General features: G+C 45.7%; 1 protein-coding gene and 1 long non-coding RNA gene across 11 annotated transcripts in view; both read left to right on the top strand.

Moving 5' to 3' along the window:
- Positions 1-52: 52 nt before the first annotated feature.
- The window catches only part of P2RX5 (purinergic receptor P2X 5), a 47,457-nt gene continuing 28,782 nt past the window's right edge, over positions 53-18,727 (top strand). For 7 of the 10 annotated variants that reach the window (XM_078372515.1, XM_078372508.1, XM_078372512.1 and 4 more), the window contains exons 1-2: positions 53-161; positions 4,401-4,494. Coding sequence is in view for 4 of the 10 variants with exons in the window: in XM_078372504.1 (XP_078228630.1) it covers positions 4,472-4,494 (23 nt within the window). In the remaining 6 variants the exon portion in view is untranslated. Of the gene's footprint in view, positions 162-4,400; positions 4,495-8,699; positions 8,811-18,727 lie in introns of all 10 variants that reach the window. The other 3 variants (XM_078372513.1, XM_078372505.1, XM_078372509.1) reach the window with 1 other exon arrangement.
- LOC144582543 (uncharacterized) lies at positions 17,721-18,381 on the top strand. Its single transcript, XR_013535443.1, has 2 exons — positions 17,721-17,819; positions 17,856-18,381. It is a non-coding gene; the product is annotated as an uncharacterized LOC144582543 (long non-coding RNA).

Raw genomic sequence — 18,727 nt, 5'->3', positions numbered from 1 at the left:
CGGGGGGGGGTAGCTCCCGGCACTACGCATGCGCACCTCGCCGGGGCTGGGCAGAAGAGTATGGCGGCTTCGTTTGTTCAGCTGGTTGTGGCAGTCGTTCTCGTTTCTCCACGGTATGCACCCCGAGTCAGGAGCGCCCTTGTGGGTACAGTCCGGATCAGGTAAGCGTGGCCGTCCCGAGAGGTCAGGGGAGGGCAGAGGGCCTGAAGCGGGTGATACGAGAGGCCGGGAGACTTTTTCCAGGGTTTCCCCTGCCGGCCAGTGCCGGCGGCTTCCAGGCCCTCCCTAGCTACTCCTGGGTCTCATCTGCCCCCGCTGGAGCTTTGCTTGGGCCGAGGGGAGCGCTGAAATTGCTGACACCCTGTATTCTGGGACCTTACGCTGCTCTGTGTCCTAAGTGTTGAACATTCAGTCTTTCGGCACGAAAAGGAATGATGTTAACTAGGCCTTGCTTTTCCAGCACGTGGAAGAATGGCAGTTAGTGAGCTGTGCCATAGCTTCGGATAAAGAAAATGTAACCGTGGCTGCAGAGATCTCTTTGGACCACTCTAAGGAGATATTTGAGACTGAAATGCTCCAGATTTGATTATCCAACTGCTCACGGACATCACCTGTAGAAGAAATAATAGCGTCTTTTCATAGTGTGTCCAAAATAGGTCTTTTGGTGCAAAAAAATCCTCTGTCCCAACCTGTTCCTTAGCTACCCTCAGGAGGGTGATTTACTCCAGTTACAGTACAGGAAATCTAGGGATTACCTGTGACTCCCCTTTCCTACATCCTCACGTCTATTCCAGCAGCAAGCCCTGCCATTCCAGTGCCAAAATAGATCCGAAATCCATTTACTTCTCTCCGTTTCCGCTGCGGTTGTAATTCAAGCTACTCGCTCCTGCCTAGGGCTGTTGGAAAAACCTTGAGACTGCCCTTTTTTTTTTTTTGAGATAGAGTCTCGCTGTCCGCTCTCGCCAGGCGCCAAGCTGGAGTGCAAGTGGCACGATCTCCGCTCACTGCAACCTCCGCCTCCTGGGTTCGAGCAATTCTGCCTCAGTCTCCTGAGTAGCTGGGAATACAGTCGCCCACCACCACGCCCAACTGATTATTTTTATATTTCAGTAGAGACGGGGTTTCACTGTGTTGGCCAGGATGGACTCGATCTAATGACCTTGTGCTCCCCCCGCAACCCGCCTCGGCCTCCCAAAGTGCTGGAATTACAGGCATGAGGCACTGCACCCGGCGAAGCCTGCTCTTCTTGCCTCTGTTTTTCCCACACCCTCTACAAATAATTCTCCACGTAACAGCTATCCATCTTCTAAGAGCAGACATTAGATTGTGCCACTCCTCTGCTTATTTTTTTTAAAAAAATAATAACGTAAGAATCCCAGCACTTTGGGAGGCAGAGGCAGGTTGATCACCTGAGGTCAGAAGTTCCAGACCAGCCTGGTCAACGTGGTGAAACCCCATCTCTACTAAAAATATAAAAATTAGCCAGGCGTGGTGATGAGTGCTGTAATCCCAGCTATTCGGGAAGCTGAGGCAGGAGAATTGCTTAAACCGGAGAGGTGGTGGTTGCATTGAGCTGAGATCATGCCACTGCTCTCAGCCTGGGCCACAGACTGAGACCCCATCAAAAAAAAAAACAAAAAAGTGGTGCTTGAGCACACTTAGACTAAAATTCATACTTTTTTTTTTTTTCTTTTTTAAATACGGGGTTTCACCATGCTGGTCAGGCTGGTCTTCAACTCCCGACCTCAGGTGATCCCCCCACCTTGGCCTCCATAGTGCCTGGATTACAGGCATGAGCCACCACACCTGGCTAATCCATACTGTTTTAATGGCCAGAGCAAGGCACTACTTGATCTGGTCTCTGCTTAATTCTTCAACTTCATTTTCTAGTCCTCTCTTTTCTCTCCCACTACCCCTTTTATAATTGAGTTATTCTGTTCTCTCCTATTCTTCTGGCTTGCCAGTACAGTATTATTCTGGCCACAAGACTTTTGTACTTACTATTCCTTGGCAAAACACCTCTCTCCCCCAGGTCCTCACGTAGGTGGTTTCTTCTTAAATTTAGCTCAGATGTTATTTTCTTAGGCCTTCCCTGATCACTTATGCTAAAATGGGAACTGGTAATCAGGTTATTAAGTTTAATGTCTTGCAGTGATCCAGGTGAGATTTGTGAGGTCTCAACTGAAGAAGTAGCAATGGATGGAGAAAAAGGAACAGGTGCAAGAAAGAATTTTAAAAAAACAATAGACTTGGCGCAATGGCTCACCCCCATAATCCCAGCACTTTGGGAGGCCAAGGTGGGCGGATCACCTGAAGTCAGGATTTGGAGACCAGCCTGGCCAACATGGTGAAACCCTGTCTCTACTAAATATACAAAAAAAAAAGCCAGGCGTGGTGGTGGGCGCCTGTAGTCCCAGCTACTCAGGAGGCTGAGGTAGAGAATCGCTTGAACCCAGGAGGTGGAGGTTATAGAGAGTCACTGCATTCCAGCCTGGGTGACAGAGCAAGACTTTGTTTCAAAAACAAAAATAAATAAACAATAAAAGGCCGGGTGTGGTGGCTCACACCTGTATTCTCAGTACCTTGGGAGGCTGAGGCTTGAGGATCATGAGGTCAGGAGATCGAGACCATCCTGGCCAACATGGTGAAACCCTGTCTCTACTAAAATACAAAAATTAGCTGGGTGTCGTGGCATGCGCCTGTAATCCCAGCTACTTGGGAGGCTGAGGCAGGAGAATAGCTTGAACCCGGGAGGCGAAAGTTGCAGTGAGCCAAGATTGTGCCACTGCACGCCAGCCTGGCAACAGAGCAAGACTCCATCTCAAAAAACAAAAAAAAAAACAAAAAAAAAAAAACCTGGGTGTGTGGTGGCTCACATCGGTAATCACAACACTTTGGGAGTCTGAGATGGGAGGATTGCTTGAGGCCAGGAGTTCAAGATCAGCCTGGGAAGCATAGTAAAACTCCATGTCTTAAAAAAAAAAAAGTAGCCAGGCATGGTGGTTCAGGCCTCTAGTCCCAGCCACTTGGGAGGCCAAGGCAGGAGGATCATTTGAGCCCAGAAATTTGAAGCTGTGGTGGACTGTGATTAAGCAGCCTCTGCATTCCAGTCTGGGTGACAGAGTGAGACCTTGTCTCAAAAAAAAAAAAAAAAAAAAAAGAAATTCTTATATTAAATACAATGAACAATCTGGGTGCAGTGGTTCATGCCTGTAATCAGCACTGTGGGAGGCCAAGGTGGGTAGATTGCTTGAGCCGAGGAATTTGAGACCAGCTTGAGTAACATGGTAAAACCCTGTCTCTACAAAAAATAGAAAAATCAGCCCAGTGTGGTGGCATGTGCTTGTGGTCCCAGCTACTCCAGAAACTGAGGTGGGAGGATCACTTGAGCCTGGAAGGTTGAGGCTAACAGTGAGCCGTGATCATGCCATTACACTCCAGCCTGGGTTACAGCGACCCTGTCTCAAAAATAAATAAATCAGTCAAGAACTGACTTTGGATGGCACAAGGGAAAAGAAGTTGAAGAATAGGCCGGGCACAGTGGCTCACGCCTGTAATCCCAATACCTAAGGAGGCTGAGGTGGGCGGATCATAACGTTAGGAGTGACCAGCCTGGCCAACATCATGAAACTCTGTCTCTACTAAAAATACAAAATAGCCGAGCGTGGTGGCTCACGCCTATAATCCCAGCACTTAAGGAGGCCGAGGTGGGTGGATCACAAAGTCAAGAGATCAAGACCATCCTGGCCAACATGGTGAAACCCCGTCTCTACTAAAAATACAAAAATTAGCTGGGCATGGTGGCGCGTGCCTGTAGTCCCAGCTACTTGGGAGGCTGAGGCAGGAGAATTGCTTGAACCCAGAAGGCGGGGTTTGCGGTGAGCCGGAATCGTGCCATTGCACTCCAGCCTGGGTAACCAGAGCGAAAAAAAAAAATAGCCAAGCGTGGTGGCGGGTGCCTGTAATTCTAGCTATTTGGGAGGCTGAGTCAGGAGAATCACCTGAAATAAGGCAGGGGTTGGGGGGAGGTGTGGGAGTGGGGTGCAGAGGTTGCAGTGATCCACGATGGTTCCACTTCAGCCTGGGAAAAAGAGTGAAACTGTCTCAAAAAATAAATGTTGAAGAATAACTGGATTTCTTGTTTGGGTAACTTGGTGTTGTGTTATGTATGTTGGGGCCATTAACTAATCCCAGAAATACCTTTAAAGGGAAAGTTAGTGAATGCCATTCAAAAAAAAATGAGTTCACACAAAAGAAAAAAAAAGATAAGAAAATAACTAAAATGAAAAAAAACCAAGGAAAATAGAAAAGCAAAATAATTAAAAAAAAAAAAGTAAAACAAAAATGAGTTCATATCTAAAAGATGTTTTGTTTTCCTCTTTCCTTTCCCCCTCTTCTAGTTACTAAAAGATGTAACTGAACTGGAAATCCTTGGTGAAATATATTTCAACAAATCTCTATGAGGGGCTGAATGCAGAGAACCACAGAACTAAGGTAATTTCTGCCTGGCCTCTGAGTAGTGCCTGAGGAAAGTGCCTCACCTTTGAGTGCCTGCACAGACTTTCTGTTGTTGCCCTTTGCCTGTTCTCAGCCTTAACACTTCTGATCTTGGCTCTGCCATCGCCTCCTTTGTGGCCTTGAGTGAGTCAATTTCTTGCCTGTGAAATAAGGCACTTGAGTAAGAGGCCTAAGCTGAGGAGTTCTGAGTTGAAGTAACTAGGCTGGAATCAACTGCAGTATATACTGATCTGAAAATGTATTGATCGGCTGGGCACGGTGGCTCACGCCTGTAATCTCAGCACTTTGGGAGGCCGAGGCAGGTGGATCACGAGGTCAAGAGATCGAGACCATCCTGGTCAACGTGATGAAACCCCATCTCTACTAAAAATACAAAAAATTAGCTGGGCATGGTGGCGCATGCCTATAATCCCAGCTACTCAGGAGGCTGAGGCAGGAGAACTGCCTGAACCCAGGAGGCAGAGGTTGTGGTGAGCCAAGATCGCACCATTGCACTCCAGCCTGGGTAACGAGTGAAACTCCGTCTCAAAAAAAAAAAAAAAAAAGAAAATGTATTGATCAAAAAACAAATTTCCAGCCGGGTGCCAGTGGCTCACACCTGTAATCCCAGCACTTTGGGAGGACTAGGCAGGTGGATCACTTGAGGTCAGATGTTCAAGACCAGCCTGGCCAACATGGTGAAACCCCCTCTCTACTAAAAATGCAAATATTAGCCATGTGTGATGGTGGGCACCTGTAATCCCACCTACTCGGGAAACTGAGGCAGGAGAATCTCTTGAACCTGGAAGGCAGAGGTTGCAGTGAGCCAAGATCACGCCATTGCACTCCAGCCTGGGCAATAGAGCAAGACTCAGTCTCAAAATAAATAAGTAAATAAAATTTCCTAAGTGTGAAATTGTTTTTTGTATACGTTAACTGTCTTAGTGTGCAGTATCTGTTTATAGTATTAAACAGTACTCAGGACTGCATAAGTCTTTTATAAAATTTAGACTAAATACTGCAACTCTTGGAATTCTTTTTGCAAAAGTATGACTAGAAGTGAAACTGATCCCTCTGATTTATGGGCTGAATGCTGTATGTGTTACCCTGTGTTTCATTCTCGTTGGCACTTGTCCGGACATAGCTTCAGAGGTGATCTGTCTGTGAGCTCTCTAGTTAGTAATGATTGTTTACTAGAGGGAGTGTCAGGAGAGTGACGCTGGCTACTAAATGTAAGGTCCTCTATTTTCCTCCCTGGAGGAGGAGACAGCAGCAATTGTGTAGACATGTCAACATGACATTTTTGTTTCTTTTTAAATAGTGTATTTCTTCTTTTCTTCTTTTTTGAGGCGGAATCTTGTTCTGTCACCCAGGCTGGAGTGCAGTGGTGCCATCTTGGCTCACTGCAATCTCTACCTCCATGGTTGAAGTGATTCTCCTGCCTTAGACTCCCAAGTAGCTAGGATTGCAGGTGCCCACCACCATACCTGGCTAATTTTTTTTTTTTTTTAAATAGAGACAGGGTTTCACCATGTTGGCTAGGCTGGTCTCGAACTCCTGACCTCAGGTGATCCTCCCACCTTGGCCTCCCAAAGTGCTTGGATTACAGGTGTGAGCCACTGTGTCCGGCTAAGTAGTGCATTAGAAAACAATGTGGAAGAAATAGAAGAGCCCCAGATTTTAACAAATAAAAGTAATAGCAAGAAAATCCAAGCCATACAGAGAAGGGTACGAAATGAAAAATAATGGCTCCTGCACTTTCTCGCTTCCTATGCCCCAGCAGGGAGGAGTGACTAATAAGTTTCTTCTGTGCACATTTAAAATTGATATATTTCCCCCTCTTAGTCACTGATGCTTTTATTTCTATAGGAGATTCCCCAAAACTCCTTTCTTTAAATCCAATATCCTTAGCCAAGTGTTAAGTCGTTCCTGACGATAATAAGCACCTGACACTTACAGCAACTCTGTGAGTATAAGTAACTGTGTATCCAAATGCATTGCAGCCACAGCAAGGGCGTGTGCTAGTTTTGCAGTGGGGGAGGCCGACCCGGGGTGATGGTCTGATTTCTTTGGTCCTTGCACTCTGCTGTGTTGGGGATGCTTTCCTTCACGGCCAGCACAAAGTTGCCACATCTCCACAGGCTATATTTTCACATGGCAGGATACAAAACAGGAAGAACTCAGAAGAAAAGGATTTTTCTTCATGTGCCTTCCCTTTTAAGGGATGAAACATTTCCCCAAAGCTCCCAGGAGACATCCTCTTATATCTTATTAGTGAGATCTGAGTCTCATGTCAGTCACTGGCAAAGATAGCTGTGTCATGATCACCTTAGACCAGTCATGAGTCTGAACAAAATCTGACAGGAGAGAGTGGGTGCTGGGCAGACCCGCATGTGTTTCTGGGTGCCAGCGTCGGTGTTTCTGGGTGCGCGCGTCGGTGTTTCTGGGTGCCCGCGTCGGTGTTTCTGGGTGCCCGCGTCGGTGTTTCTGGGTGCCCGCGTCGGTGTTTCTGGGTGCCCGCGTCGGTGTTTCTGGGTGTCCGCGTCGGTGTTTCTGGGTGCCCGCGTCGGTGTTTCTGGGTGCCCGCGTCGGTGTTTCTGGGTGTCCGCGTCGGTGTTTCTGGGTGCGCGCGTCGGTGTTTGCTGCAGGCAGTGGTACCCGGTGTCCCGCTTCACCTTAACCTCTACTAGGGCATTGTTGGGACACTTTGGGGAATCTGGGTTTAGAAGAGGCTAAAGGGAGACGGCTTTGAGAAATAAAGACATTTCTTCTACTCAGATCTGGCCTGTTTCCCAACTGTCACCTCGGGACTTCCTTTCATTTCCCAAACCCAGGTTCTCAAGTCCCCGTTATTCTCCTTAGGTAGAATATTAGAAGAATAATATTCCGGCCCTCTTTCTGTTATTCCTCCCTCTTTGTTGCTATGGCACCTCCCTATTCTCAAGGCCTGGGACTTCACTCCTATTAGTTCAGCTACCTGTGAGTGAAAGGGGATCTGGAAGGTCGACTTTAGGTCAACCAGCACTTGCAACGTAATTGGAAGAGGCCTTAAAGGTAAGTGTGTACAGCCCTTCACCCTGTACAGAAACCTCTCCAAAGCATCCCTGACCTTGGAGCTTAACCGTACGCATGAAGGGAACTCAGTGCTCTAGGCGGGCAGAGAAGTCTTCTTGGCTCTCTGGCTCCACCCAAGTCCTGGGAATTTGCTGTGGCCACAACTTGGAAGGGCCATACCTGGATCTCAGGAAGCACATCCCCTGAACTTTCCAGCTGAGCCCTGCACGAAGAGAGATGAGACTCCCGAAATTGGGAGGGCCTGTGGAAAACAAAAGCTGAGGCTGACTTCTGGTAGCTGAGCTCTGCAGGTAGAAAAGCTGAGGCTGACTCTCGTAGCCGAGCTCTGCAAGCAGTACACACGGATGTGATCTGCATTTATGATGTCCCTTAGGTAGTACACACTTTTTAGTCTGGTGAGGAGGAGAGCAGTACTTTTGTCATGTATTTTGTGTAGGGAAATGTATAACCGAAGCCTTTAGGGATCTGTGCAAGATGAGAAGGAGCCGTCAAAACGGAGTTCATTCAGAGTCATCATTTTAAAGAATAGGCCTGAGGCTCCAGGACGTAGAGCCACACAGCTGCATGACTGTCTCGCAGTCCTGGGTTGAGACCAAATTCCCTCTTTGAAGCTGTCAGGGCATCTTTAACAGAAGGTCACAATCTCCTGAGAGATCTAGCCCTTCTAGATAAGAGGCCCGAATAGTTTCTTATGAAGTCTCTGGATGATTGGATAATTTTAGATGATTTCAAATGCTGCGTCAGGGAATATTTCGCTTTTTGCTTGACTATTGTCGGTTAGTTTAATTATTTATTTTTTGAGATGGAGTTTCGCTCTTTTTATTCAGGCTGGAGTGCAATGGCGCGATCTCGGCTCACTGCAACCTCCGCCTCCTGGGTTCAGGCAATTCTCCTGCCTCAGCCTCCCGAGTAGCTGGGATTATAGGCACGCGCCACCATGCCCAGCTAATTTTTCGTCTTTTTAGTAGAGATGGGGTTTCACTATGTTGACCAGGATGGACTATTGTCAGTTTTGATCAATACACGGGATGTTTCCAAGTGCTCGTGTTTTCCTCCTTAAAATAACGTGTAGAATTTTTTCCTCATTTGCCTCACCTGATTCATTGGATGATCTTTGTCTTGTGTAGATCACCATCATCTTCCTGAAGGAGGAGAAGCACTCTTCTTTGCCTGTCATCATCAAAGGCAGTGTTGGTGGACTTCTGGTTTTGATTGTGATTCTAGTCATCCTGTTCAAGGTCAGTTCCACTCCTGTCACACAGGGAGGGAAGACTGGACTCCAGTTTGGTCACAGAGCTCCCTAGGACAGCCAGCCCCTGACTTAGAGCAGCTGCCCTGGCCCCCGGCCACTTTTTTCTCTTCCTTCAGCTACATACCCCCTTTTAGACAAATGAGTAAAACAGTATCTGTCTGCAAAAAGAAAACCCTAATTGAATAATAAAAAGTGATTTTATATCTATTTCTTTGGTACCTTCCTCTTCTGCTACCTAGGAGTTAAATAGGGCCTGGAAGGCCAACCCTAGACCAGCATTTATAACTTAATTGGAAGAGGCCTTAATGGTAAGGCCTTAAAAAATGTGATTGTTATTCCCCTATTGAAATCCTTTCCTTGCCTTCCCCTGTCCTAAGAGCAAACTCTTCTGCTATTTAAGATCCTCTCCTTTCTGTCCTTTATCCCTCTCTGCCCTTAAGTGTTGCTTTCTTTTCTTTTTGTTTTGAGACAGAGTTGTGCTGTGTCACCCAGGCTGGAGTGAAATGGTGCAATCTCTGCTCACTGCAACCTCCGCCCCCGGGTTCAAGCAATTCTCCTGCCTCAGCCTTCCGAGTAGCTGGGATTACAGGTGTGTGCCACCACACCTGGCTAATTTTCATATTTTTAGTAGAGACAGGTTTCATATATTGGCCAGGCTAGTCTTGAACACGTGACCTTAGGTTATCCACCCACCTTGGCCCCCCAAAGTGCTAGGATTACAGGTGTGAGCCACCATGCCTGGCCTTACTTTTTTTTTTTTTCTTTGAACAGAGTCTCGCTTCTTTACCTAGGCTGGAGAGCAGTGGTGCAATCTTGGCTCACTGCAACCTCCACCTTTGGGTTCAAGCAATTCTGCCTCAGCCTCTCCAGTAGCTGGGATTACAGGCATGAGCCATCATGCCGGGATAATTTTTGTGTGTTTAGTAGAGATGGCATTTCACCCTGTTGGCCAGGCTGGTCTCTAACTCCTGACCTCAAATGATTCACTCGCTTCGGCCACCCAAAGTGCCGGGATTACAGGCATGAGCCACCACCCCTGGTCTTTCTTTTATTTTTAAATAAAAAACAGGGTTTTGCTTTGTTTCGCAAGCTGGAGTCCAGGGCGCAATAATGGCTCACTGCAGCCTTGCAATCCTAGGCTTAGGCAGTCCTCCCACCTTAGCCTTCTCTGTAGCTGGAGATGTTAACTCAGGCGCATGCCACCACACCCAGCTAATTTTTTTATTTTAATTTTGTGGAGACAAGGTCTCCCAGTGTTGCCCAGGCTGGTCTCAACTTCGGGACTCAAGGGATGCTCTCATTTCAGCTTCCCAAAGTGCTGGGGTTACAGGCATGAGCACCTGGCCTTGCTCACAACAAGTCAAACTGTTCCCTACACAGGTTCCTGCCTCTGCACAGGCAGTTTCTCTTGTCCGGAATGGCCTTCCTGACTATTCACTGTGCTCACTGTCTTCCCGGAAAGCAGTCTAGAGATTCCCAAGTCCTCTGTGCTGGTTTCTGTGCTTTTGCTGTGAGCTCCCTTCTGGAAACCCCAAGTGGCAGTTATCACTGTTTTGTAATGATCTCTTTTTCTAGTAGATGGTGAGCTTCATGTAGGAAGCTGTGCTAGATCTCTTTCTCTCTTCAGCATCATAGACTATACTAAGTATTTTTGCATAAGTAAGACTAGATCCAGTACAGCTGAAATTATGCTTTGCATAATTAATGAAGTTAAAAAGGTTCAGGTGCCCAGGGAATGGGGGTTCAGAGGAAGGTGGAATCTGTTCTGATTGAGAAAGGAGCACCCAGGGCCTGGAGGGATTGGACAGTCCAGGAGAGATTCAGAGGAAGGTGGGACAAGGGAATAGGAAGCATGAAAAGCACAGGAATGCAGGGCTATCTAGGCAACAGCCAGAACGGCGGGTTTCTGAAACAGATGGGTATCTTTGGCCTGCAACTGGGCTTTCCCTTCCTTTGTTTCAGTGTGGCTTTTTTAAAAGAACACATCAACAACTGAACTTGGAGAGCATAAGGAAAGCCCAGCTGAATGCACAGAATCTGTTCGCAGAAGAGAATTAGGACTGCGCCATTACCATGGGGAGGGGCTATCAGCCAGTCCTGGGATGTCGAGACCCGGGTCCTTCTGATGACTTTTTCCTTCAGGATGATTTAGAGCAGCTTGAAGCTGTTTGTAGAATATCAGTTTTTAACCATATGTTGTCCCAGTAGTGTCTGTGCATTGTGCAAAAAGTAGACTTGGGAAACATTTGGTGTTAAAGTTACACTTTCTTTACAGTAGTGCCTTGAATCTGGAAATACAGTATTATTTATGATTTGCAGTACATTTTGTCTTATAGGGCGAGTTTTCATTCTTATTTTTAATAGTTATTGATTGTATCCTTTCAGGTAATTCTTAAGTATCAGTTTTTCAGATTTCCCAAAGAAACCCGTTGGGGTTTTAATTTAAACATAAAGGTTAAGTTTGGGAGCATTGATGTCTTTATAAAACTGCCTTTCTACTCAAAAATGTGACATTTCTCTGCTTGCTGAGATTTTTTTTTTGAGATGGAGTTTCGCTTTTGTTGCCCAGGCTGGAGTGCAGTGGCACAGTCTTAGCTCACCACAACCTCTGCTTCCCAGGTTCAAGTGAATTCTCCTGCCTTGGCCTCCTGAGTAGCTGGGATTACAGGCATGCGCCACTACACCCAGCTAATTTTGTATTTAGTACAGATGGGGTTTCTCCATGTTGGTCAGGATGGTCTCGAACTCATGACCTCAGGTGATTCTCCCGCCTCGGCCTCCCAAAGTGCTAGGATTACGTACAGGCATAAGCCACCACACCTGCCCCAAGATTTTTAAAAACACTCTACAGTAAAGTTTTATAATTTTCTTCAAAGTAATTGATTCAGATGCCCCCATCCCCCAAGCACTTGAACCTTTTTAACTTATAAAGACTTACTTCCAGCTGTATTTTTATTTATTTATTTATTTTGGGGACGCTCTGTCGCCCAGGCTGGAGAGCAGTGGTGCAGTCGTAGTTCACTGCAGCCTTGAACTCCTGGGTTCAAGCAGCTCCTCTGTCTCAGCCTCATGAGTAGCTGGGAGTACAGGTTCAGGCCACCACATCTGGCTAATTTTTTTATTTTTCTTTTGTAGAGATGGGGTCTAGCTATGTTGACCAAGCTGATTTCAAACTCTTGGCCTTAAGTGATCCTTCTGCCTTAGCCTCTGAAAGTATTGGGATTACAGGCATGAGCTACTGTGCCTGGCTTGTAGTATACTTCTTTTGTTGCTACTGTGCAACAAAAGTACATTTTTTTCCCCTGACTGCTTAGAGTTTGCACTTAGAACAGTTGGTGGTTTTGAATGTTTATCTTACCTGGCCATCCTGCTGAACTTTTTTTTTTTGAGATGCAGTCTTGCTTCTGTCACCCAGGCTGAAGTGTGGTGCCGCAATCTTGGCTCACTGCACCATCCACCTCTTGGGTTCAAGGGATTCTCCTGCCTCAGCCTCCCGAGTAGCTGGGATTACAGGCATGCACCACCACACCCGGCTACTTTTTGTATTTTTAGTAGAGACAGGGTTTGACCATGTTGGTCAGGCTGGTCTCAAACCCCTGACTTCGGGTGATCTGCCCCCTCGACCTCTCTAAGTGTTGGGATGACAGGCATGAGCTGCTGTGCCTGGCCTGAACTCTGTTTTTTAAATCACTTTTAAAATATATATATATATATATAAATTTTTTTTTTTTTAAAGACAGGGTTTCACCATGTTGGTCAGGCAGGTCTTGAACTCCCGACCTCAGGTGATCCACCCACCTTGGCCTCCAAAGTGCTTGGATTACAGGCGTGAGCCACTATGCCTGACCTTAAATCACTCTTTGAGGCTGGGTTCAGTGGCTCGTGCCTGTGATCCCAGCACTTTGGGAGGCCAAGACGGGTGGATCACAAGGTAAGGAGTTGGAGACCAGCCTGGCCAACATGGTAAAACCCCATTCCTACTAAAAATAAATACATAAATTAGCTGGGTGTGGTGGTGTACACCTGTAGTCCCAGCTACTTGGGAGGCTGAGACAGAAGAATCTCTTGAACACGGGAGGTGGAGATTGCAGTGAGCCAAGATTGCGTCACTGCACTCCAGCCTGGAGACAGAGTGACACTCCATCTCAAAAAAAAAAAAAGCCTTGCTTCTATACTTTTTAAAAATTGCAAATAAGGCTGGGTGTGGTGGCTCATGTTTGTAATCCCAGCACTTTGGCAGGCCAAGGTGGGCGGATCACTTGAGGTCAGGAGTAAGAGATCATTTTGGCCAACATGGCAAAACCTGTCTCTACTAAAAATACAAAAAATTAGCCGGGTGTGGTGGTGTTCACCTGTAATGCCAGCTACTTGGGAGACTGAGACAGGAGAATCCCTTGAACCTGGGAGGCAGAGGTTACAGTGGGCAGTGGTCGTACCACTGCACTCCAGCCTGAGCAAGAGAGCAAGACAGTCTCAAAAAAAAATTTCAAATAAGACCCCACTCCCATTGTAACAGGAAAGGCTTACATTGACTTACTGAGCTATGCTGATCTGATTGGTATTAGAGCAGTGCAGTTGTAATCAGAACTACATGAGGAACTAACTAGTCAGTGAGGAGGAAAAGACTTTTAAGCACAGACATGGTTAGAGTTTACAAATTCATATACTATGGCTTGGGCTGAGGTCTGTGACATACACCTGTAGTCCTACCTACTCAGGAGAATGAGGCATGAGAATTGCTTGAACCTGGGATGCAGAGGTTGCAGTGAGCCGAGATCGTGCCACTGCACTCCAGCCTGGGTGACAGAGTGAGACCCTGTCTCAAAAAAAAAGACTGCTGAGCTCAGCCATGGGACTACAGGTGCATGCCACCACACCCAGCTAATTTTTGTAGTTTTAGTAGAGATGAGGTTTCACCATGTTAGCCAGGCTGGTCTTGAACTCCCGACCTCAGGTGATCTGCCCCGCTGAGATCTTCGATTTTCTAGTAATGGAATTAGGCCTAAATAAGGTGACCAAGTTAGGTTTTCACAGCTGCTTGATTTCATCTCTCCAGTGACTGCATCCAAGGTTTAGATGTTACCATGAAGAAACAGGTTATTTGTACCTGCACTCATGATCCTGTACTGAGGGAAATGAAAACAGAAACCACAGGGAGAAGTTTCCCCTTGGTCGTGCCCAGCTGCTCTTTCTTCTACAAAAAAAAAGCCTTTTTGGTGCTAGGCCTTTTCTTTTCACGCTCTGCCTGGGACAGGAAGTGGTAAAGTTTGCATAGATTGGGGGACAATGTGTCATGCTATGGGTCCTCTCTCTACCCAGAAAAGGACAGAGGGACCAGCAGATGTGAAAACCTGAATCACTCACATTATTTATGCCTAGTTTGATTATGAGAAAACATTACTCTACATGGCTGAGGCCAGCAGTCTTTTGAGACAGGATCTTGCTCTTGTCACCCAGGCTGGAGTACAGTGGTATGATCTCGGCTCACTACAACCTCTGTCTTGTGGGTTCAAGTAATTCTGCCTCAACCTCCTCAGTAACTGGGACTACAGGCGCCGACCACCATGCCTAGCTGGTTTTTGTATTTTTAGTAGAGACAGGGTCAGGCTGGTCTCAAACTCCCAAGCTCAAGGTGATCTGCCCACCTTGGCCTCCTGCTGGGATTACAGGCGTGAGCCACTGCTCCTGGCCTCCAGCAGTCTTAAATGATTTGTACTGGCTCATTCTCTGCACATCTCTAATACATTTACAAGGAAGGGTATTTGGTTAATATTTTCTGAGTCTTCTAGTCATAATAGTGCCAGAATTTTACTGTTACTTGACCTAAGAACAGATTAGTACCTGGAATCAAAGGAAACTTTAATTTTATTAAAATTTTTAAATTTTCATTTTTGGAGACTGGGGTCTTACTTTGTTGCCCAGGCTGGACTTGAACTCCTGAGCTCAAGTGATCTGGAATAGCTGGGATTAAGGGCATGTGCCATTGTGCCTGACTTAGGGAAACTTTTCTTTTTTTTTTTTGAGACAGCCTTTTGCTCTTAATGCCCAGGCTAGAGTGCAGTGGTGTGATCTTGGCTCACCGCAACTTCTGCCTCCCAAGCTCAAGCGATTCTCCTGCCTCAGCCTCCCAAGTAGCTGGGATTACAGGCACCCACCACCATACCCGGCTACTTTTGTATTTTTAGTAGAGACAGGGTTTCTCCATGTTAGTCAGGCTGGTCTCAAACTCCTGACTTCAGGTGATCTGCCTACCTCGGCCTCCTAAAGTGCTGGGATTACAGGCGTAAGCCACTGCACCTGGCTGGGAAACTTTTAATCACTTCAAGCAGAGTCATCCTAATAGCAGAGTTCAGGAGGATGCACCTAACTGGACAATTCCCAACTTCTGTTGACTTGCCTTTGTTTTTTTTAGTGGAAGGAGATTTTGTAAAGTACACGAGTAATATCTAAGTACATTTCTCATAGTGAAATCAGTAAAAATGAAAATTTGCCTTTGTCACAACCTTGCTTCATTCAGTGCTCTTCCTCAGAAGCTGAGGTGACCTGGTTTAACATGTGTCCTTCTAAAACCATAATCTGAGCTGGGCACAGTGGCTCACACCTGTAATCCCAGCACTTTGGGAGGCCGAGGCAGGTGGATCACCTGAGGTCTGGAGTTCATGACCAGCCTGGCCAAGCAACATGGTGAAAAAAAAGAAAATTAAGAAAACCAAACCATACTCTGTGCATTTATAAGTATTCATATATATGTATATCTAAGTACGTAGGGTTTTTTTGAGAGGAGTTGCATAAACAGGATCACATATTTTGCCATTAGTGATCATTTGTGGCCATTTTCAAGGAACGTATGTCGGAAGCTAAGTGGTACTGCTAAATGCTGGGGGTTGGGTGGGGGAATAGAGGTATCTTCTTGGGCTAATGTAATCCTTGGGGAATTAATCACATAAGTTTATATAGCTCTTTACAATTCGTAAAGAAGGCTTTTAGCTTTTTCCAAGAGTGGAGTTAAAAACTTTTTGTAATTGCTGTGCAGTGCCAAAGTGCTTTCCAGAAATACTGGACCACTTTATGTGGTTATCAGCAGCATGAACTTGTGCTGGAATCTCCATTTTTACTTAATTTGTTTGCTTGATGGGTATATAATTACAGTTTCAATTTTACTTTTCTGTGATTGTTGGCAAGGCCGTGTATTTTTCTGTGAATTAAGACGACTTTTTTTTTCTTCTCTGCTTTTCTTTTTCTTTCTTTCTTTCTTTTTTTTTTTTTTTTTTTTGAGATGGAGTCTCGCTCTGTCTCTAAGCTGGAGTACAGTGGCACAATCTCAGCTCACTGCAACCTCCGCCTCCTGGGTTCAAGTGATTCTCCTGCCTCAGCCTCCCGAGTAGCTGGGTCTACAGGCACTTGCCACCAAGCCCAGCTAATTTTTGTATTTTTATTAGAGACAGCATTTCACCATGTTGACCAGGCTGGTCTCGATCTCTTGACCTTGTGATCCACATGCCTTGGCCTCCCAGAGTGCTGGGATTACAGGTGTGAGGCACCGTGCCCCGCTACTTTTTCTTTCTGGTCCAGTTAAAACAACATGGCCGGCCGGGCACGGTGGCTCAAGCCTGTAATCCCAGCACTTTGGGAGGCCGAGATGGGTGGATCACGAGGTCAAGAGATCGAGACCATTCTGGTCAACATGGTGAAACCCCGTCTCTATTAAAAATACAAAAAAATAGCTGGGCACGGTGGCGCATGCCTGTAATCCCAGCTACTCGGGAGGCTGAGGCAGGAGAATTGCCTGAACCCAGGAGGTGGAGGTTGCGGTGAGCCGAGATCGCGCCATTGCACTCCAGCCTGGGTAACAAGAGCGAAACTCCGTCTCAAAAAATAAATAAAAAATAAAACAACATGGCCCTAGTATTTTCTCATTAGCTTTTTCTGAACTGCTCCCTGCTTCTGGGATAGAAGAGGTGCATTGCTACCTCTGAACTTCTGAGCCTTTTTTGCATGTAAGGGTGATTTGACTTTAATAGGATTAGAGACCCATGTGCTGTCCAACGTGGGGGAACTATGTCTTACAGATGAAGTGGTTGGTGTTAGGAAGCAGCCATCATCATTGGTGCTATGTCTAAAAGACACTCTTCCTAAGTACCACAAGGGAGAGGACTCGCCCTGCCCAGAGCACTGGCAGGTGTTTTTGGGGTGATCTTCCCTCTCTTTAGAGTTGTGAGATCTGGGGTGAGTGAGAGAAAACACCACTGGCCCACTTTGGTTCTGCAAACGTTTTTGGTTTCTTAGTCTGGCAAAAGGCTGCCAGTCTAAGTGGAATTGGGATATGGGCTTGGGATTATATGTGCTTGGGATTATATATTTTGCCTCCCGGATGAAGACCTGCCTGACTTGGCTAGCTGGTTAAGGACACCATACCTCTAGGTTAGGGGTTTCTGACTGTTTTGTGTGCCACAAATCCTTTTGGCAGTCTAGTGACCCTTTCTCAGACATTTTCCCACATGTTGTGTTATGAAAATGTTGAACTATACAGGAAGTTGAATTTTACTGTGAACACCGGTCTGCCCACCGCCTAGTTTCTGTCGTGTGCATTTTCCCCTGCTTGCTTTACCATGTGTTCCCATACATTTATCAGCTTACTTTTAAACAATAAACGTTTACAAAAATCAATTATATTGAAATCTAATAATCAGAAGGTTTTAAAAAATGTATAGGCCGGGCCTGGTGGCTCACGCCTGTAATCCCAGCACTTTGGGAGGCCAAAGTGTGTGGATCACGAGGTTAAGAGATTGAGACCATCCTGGCCAACACAATGAAACCTTGTCTCTACTAAAAATACAACAATTAGCCGGGCATGGTGGCGCATGCCTGTAGTCCCAGCTACTTGGGAGGCTGAGGCAGGAGAATCGCTTGAACGCAGGAGGCAGAGGTTTCAGTGAGCTGAGATTGTGCCACTGCACTCCAGCTTGGTGACAGAAAAAAAAAAATGTATGTAGAGGTATATGTGTATCTAAAAAAAAAAAAGTATGTAGAGGTATACGTGTATCTAAAAAAAAAAAATGTATGTAGAGGTATACGTGTATCTTAAAAAAAAATGTATGTAGAGGTATACGTGTATCTAAAAAAAAATGTATGTAGAGGTATACGTGTATCTAAAAAAAAATGTATGTAGAGGTATACGTGTATCTAAAAAAAAAATGTATGTAGAGGTATACGTGTATCTAAAAAAAAATGTATGTAGAGGTATACGTGTATCTTAAAAAAATGTATGTAGAGGTATACGTGTATCTAAAAAAAAAATGTATGTAGAGGTATACGTGTATCTAAAAAAAAAATGTATGTAGAGGTATACGTGTATCTAAAAAAAAATGTATGTAGAGGTATACGTGTATCTTAAAAAAAAATGTATGTAGAGGTATACGTGTATCTAAAAAAAAAATGTATGTAGAGGTATACGTGTATCTTAAAAAAAATGTATGTAGAGGTATACGTGTATCTTAAAAAAGATGTATGTAGAGGTATACGTGTATCTTAAAAAAATATATATATATGTAGAGGTATACGTGTATCTTTCTTAATGCCTTAAAGCAGCAGGTCTAGAACTACCCTACTTCCAAAGCGGTGATAAGCTTACATTACATTTTGAGATACTTGCTGCAGCTGTGGTGTGACAGGAATATATGATTTCTGTTGGGATTAAGATCACAGGCTGGTGTGGTAGCTCTACCTGGAATCCCAGCACTTTTTGGAGGCCGAGGCAGGTGGATCACCTGAGGTCAGGAGTTTGAGACCATCCTGGCCAACATGAGGAAACCCTGTCTCTACTAAAATACAAAAATTAGCCAGGCATGGTGGCGGCGCATGCCTGTAGTTTCAATTACCCAGGAAGCTGAGGCAAGGGAATTG

The sequence above is a fragment of the Callithrix jacchus genome, chromosome 5 (genome assembly GCF_049354715.1).
Source record: "Callithrix jacchus isolate 240 chromosome 5, calJac240_pri, whole genome shotgun sequence".
NCBI classification, from domain to species: Eukaryota; Metazoa; Chordata; class Mammalia; order Primates; family Cebidae; genus Callithrix; species Callithrix jacchus.
The sequence above is the reverse complement of the archived record's forward strand: the minus strand, read 5'-3'. Positions and strand labels throughout refer to the sequence as shown.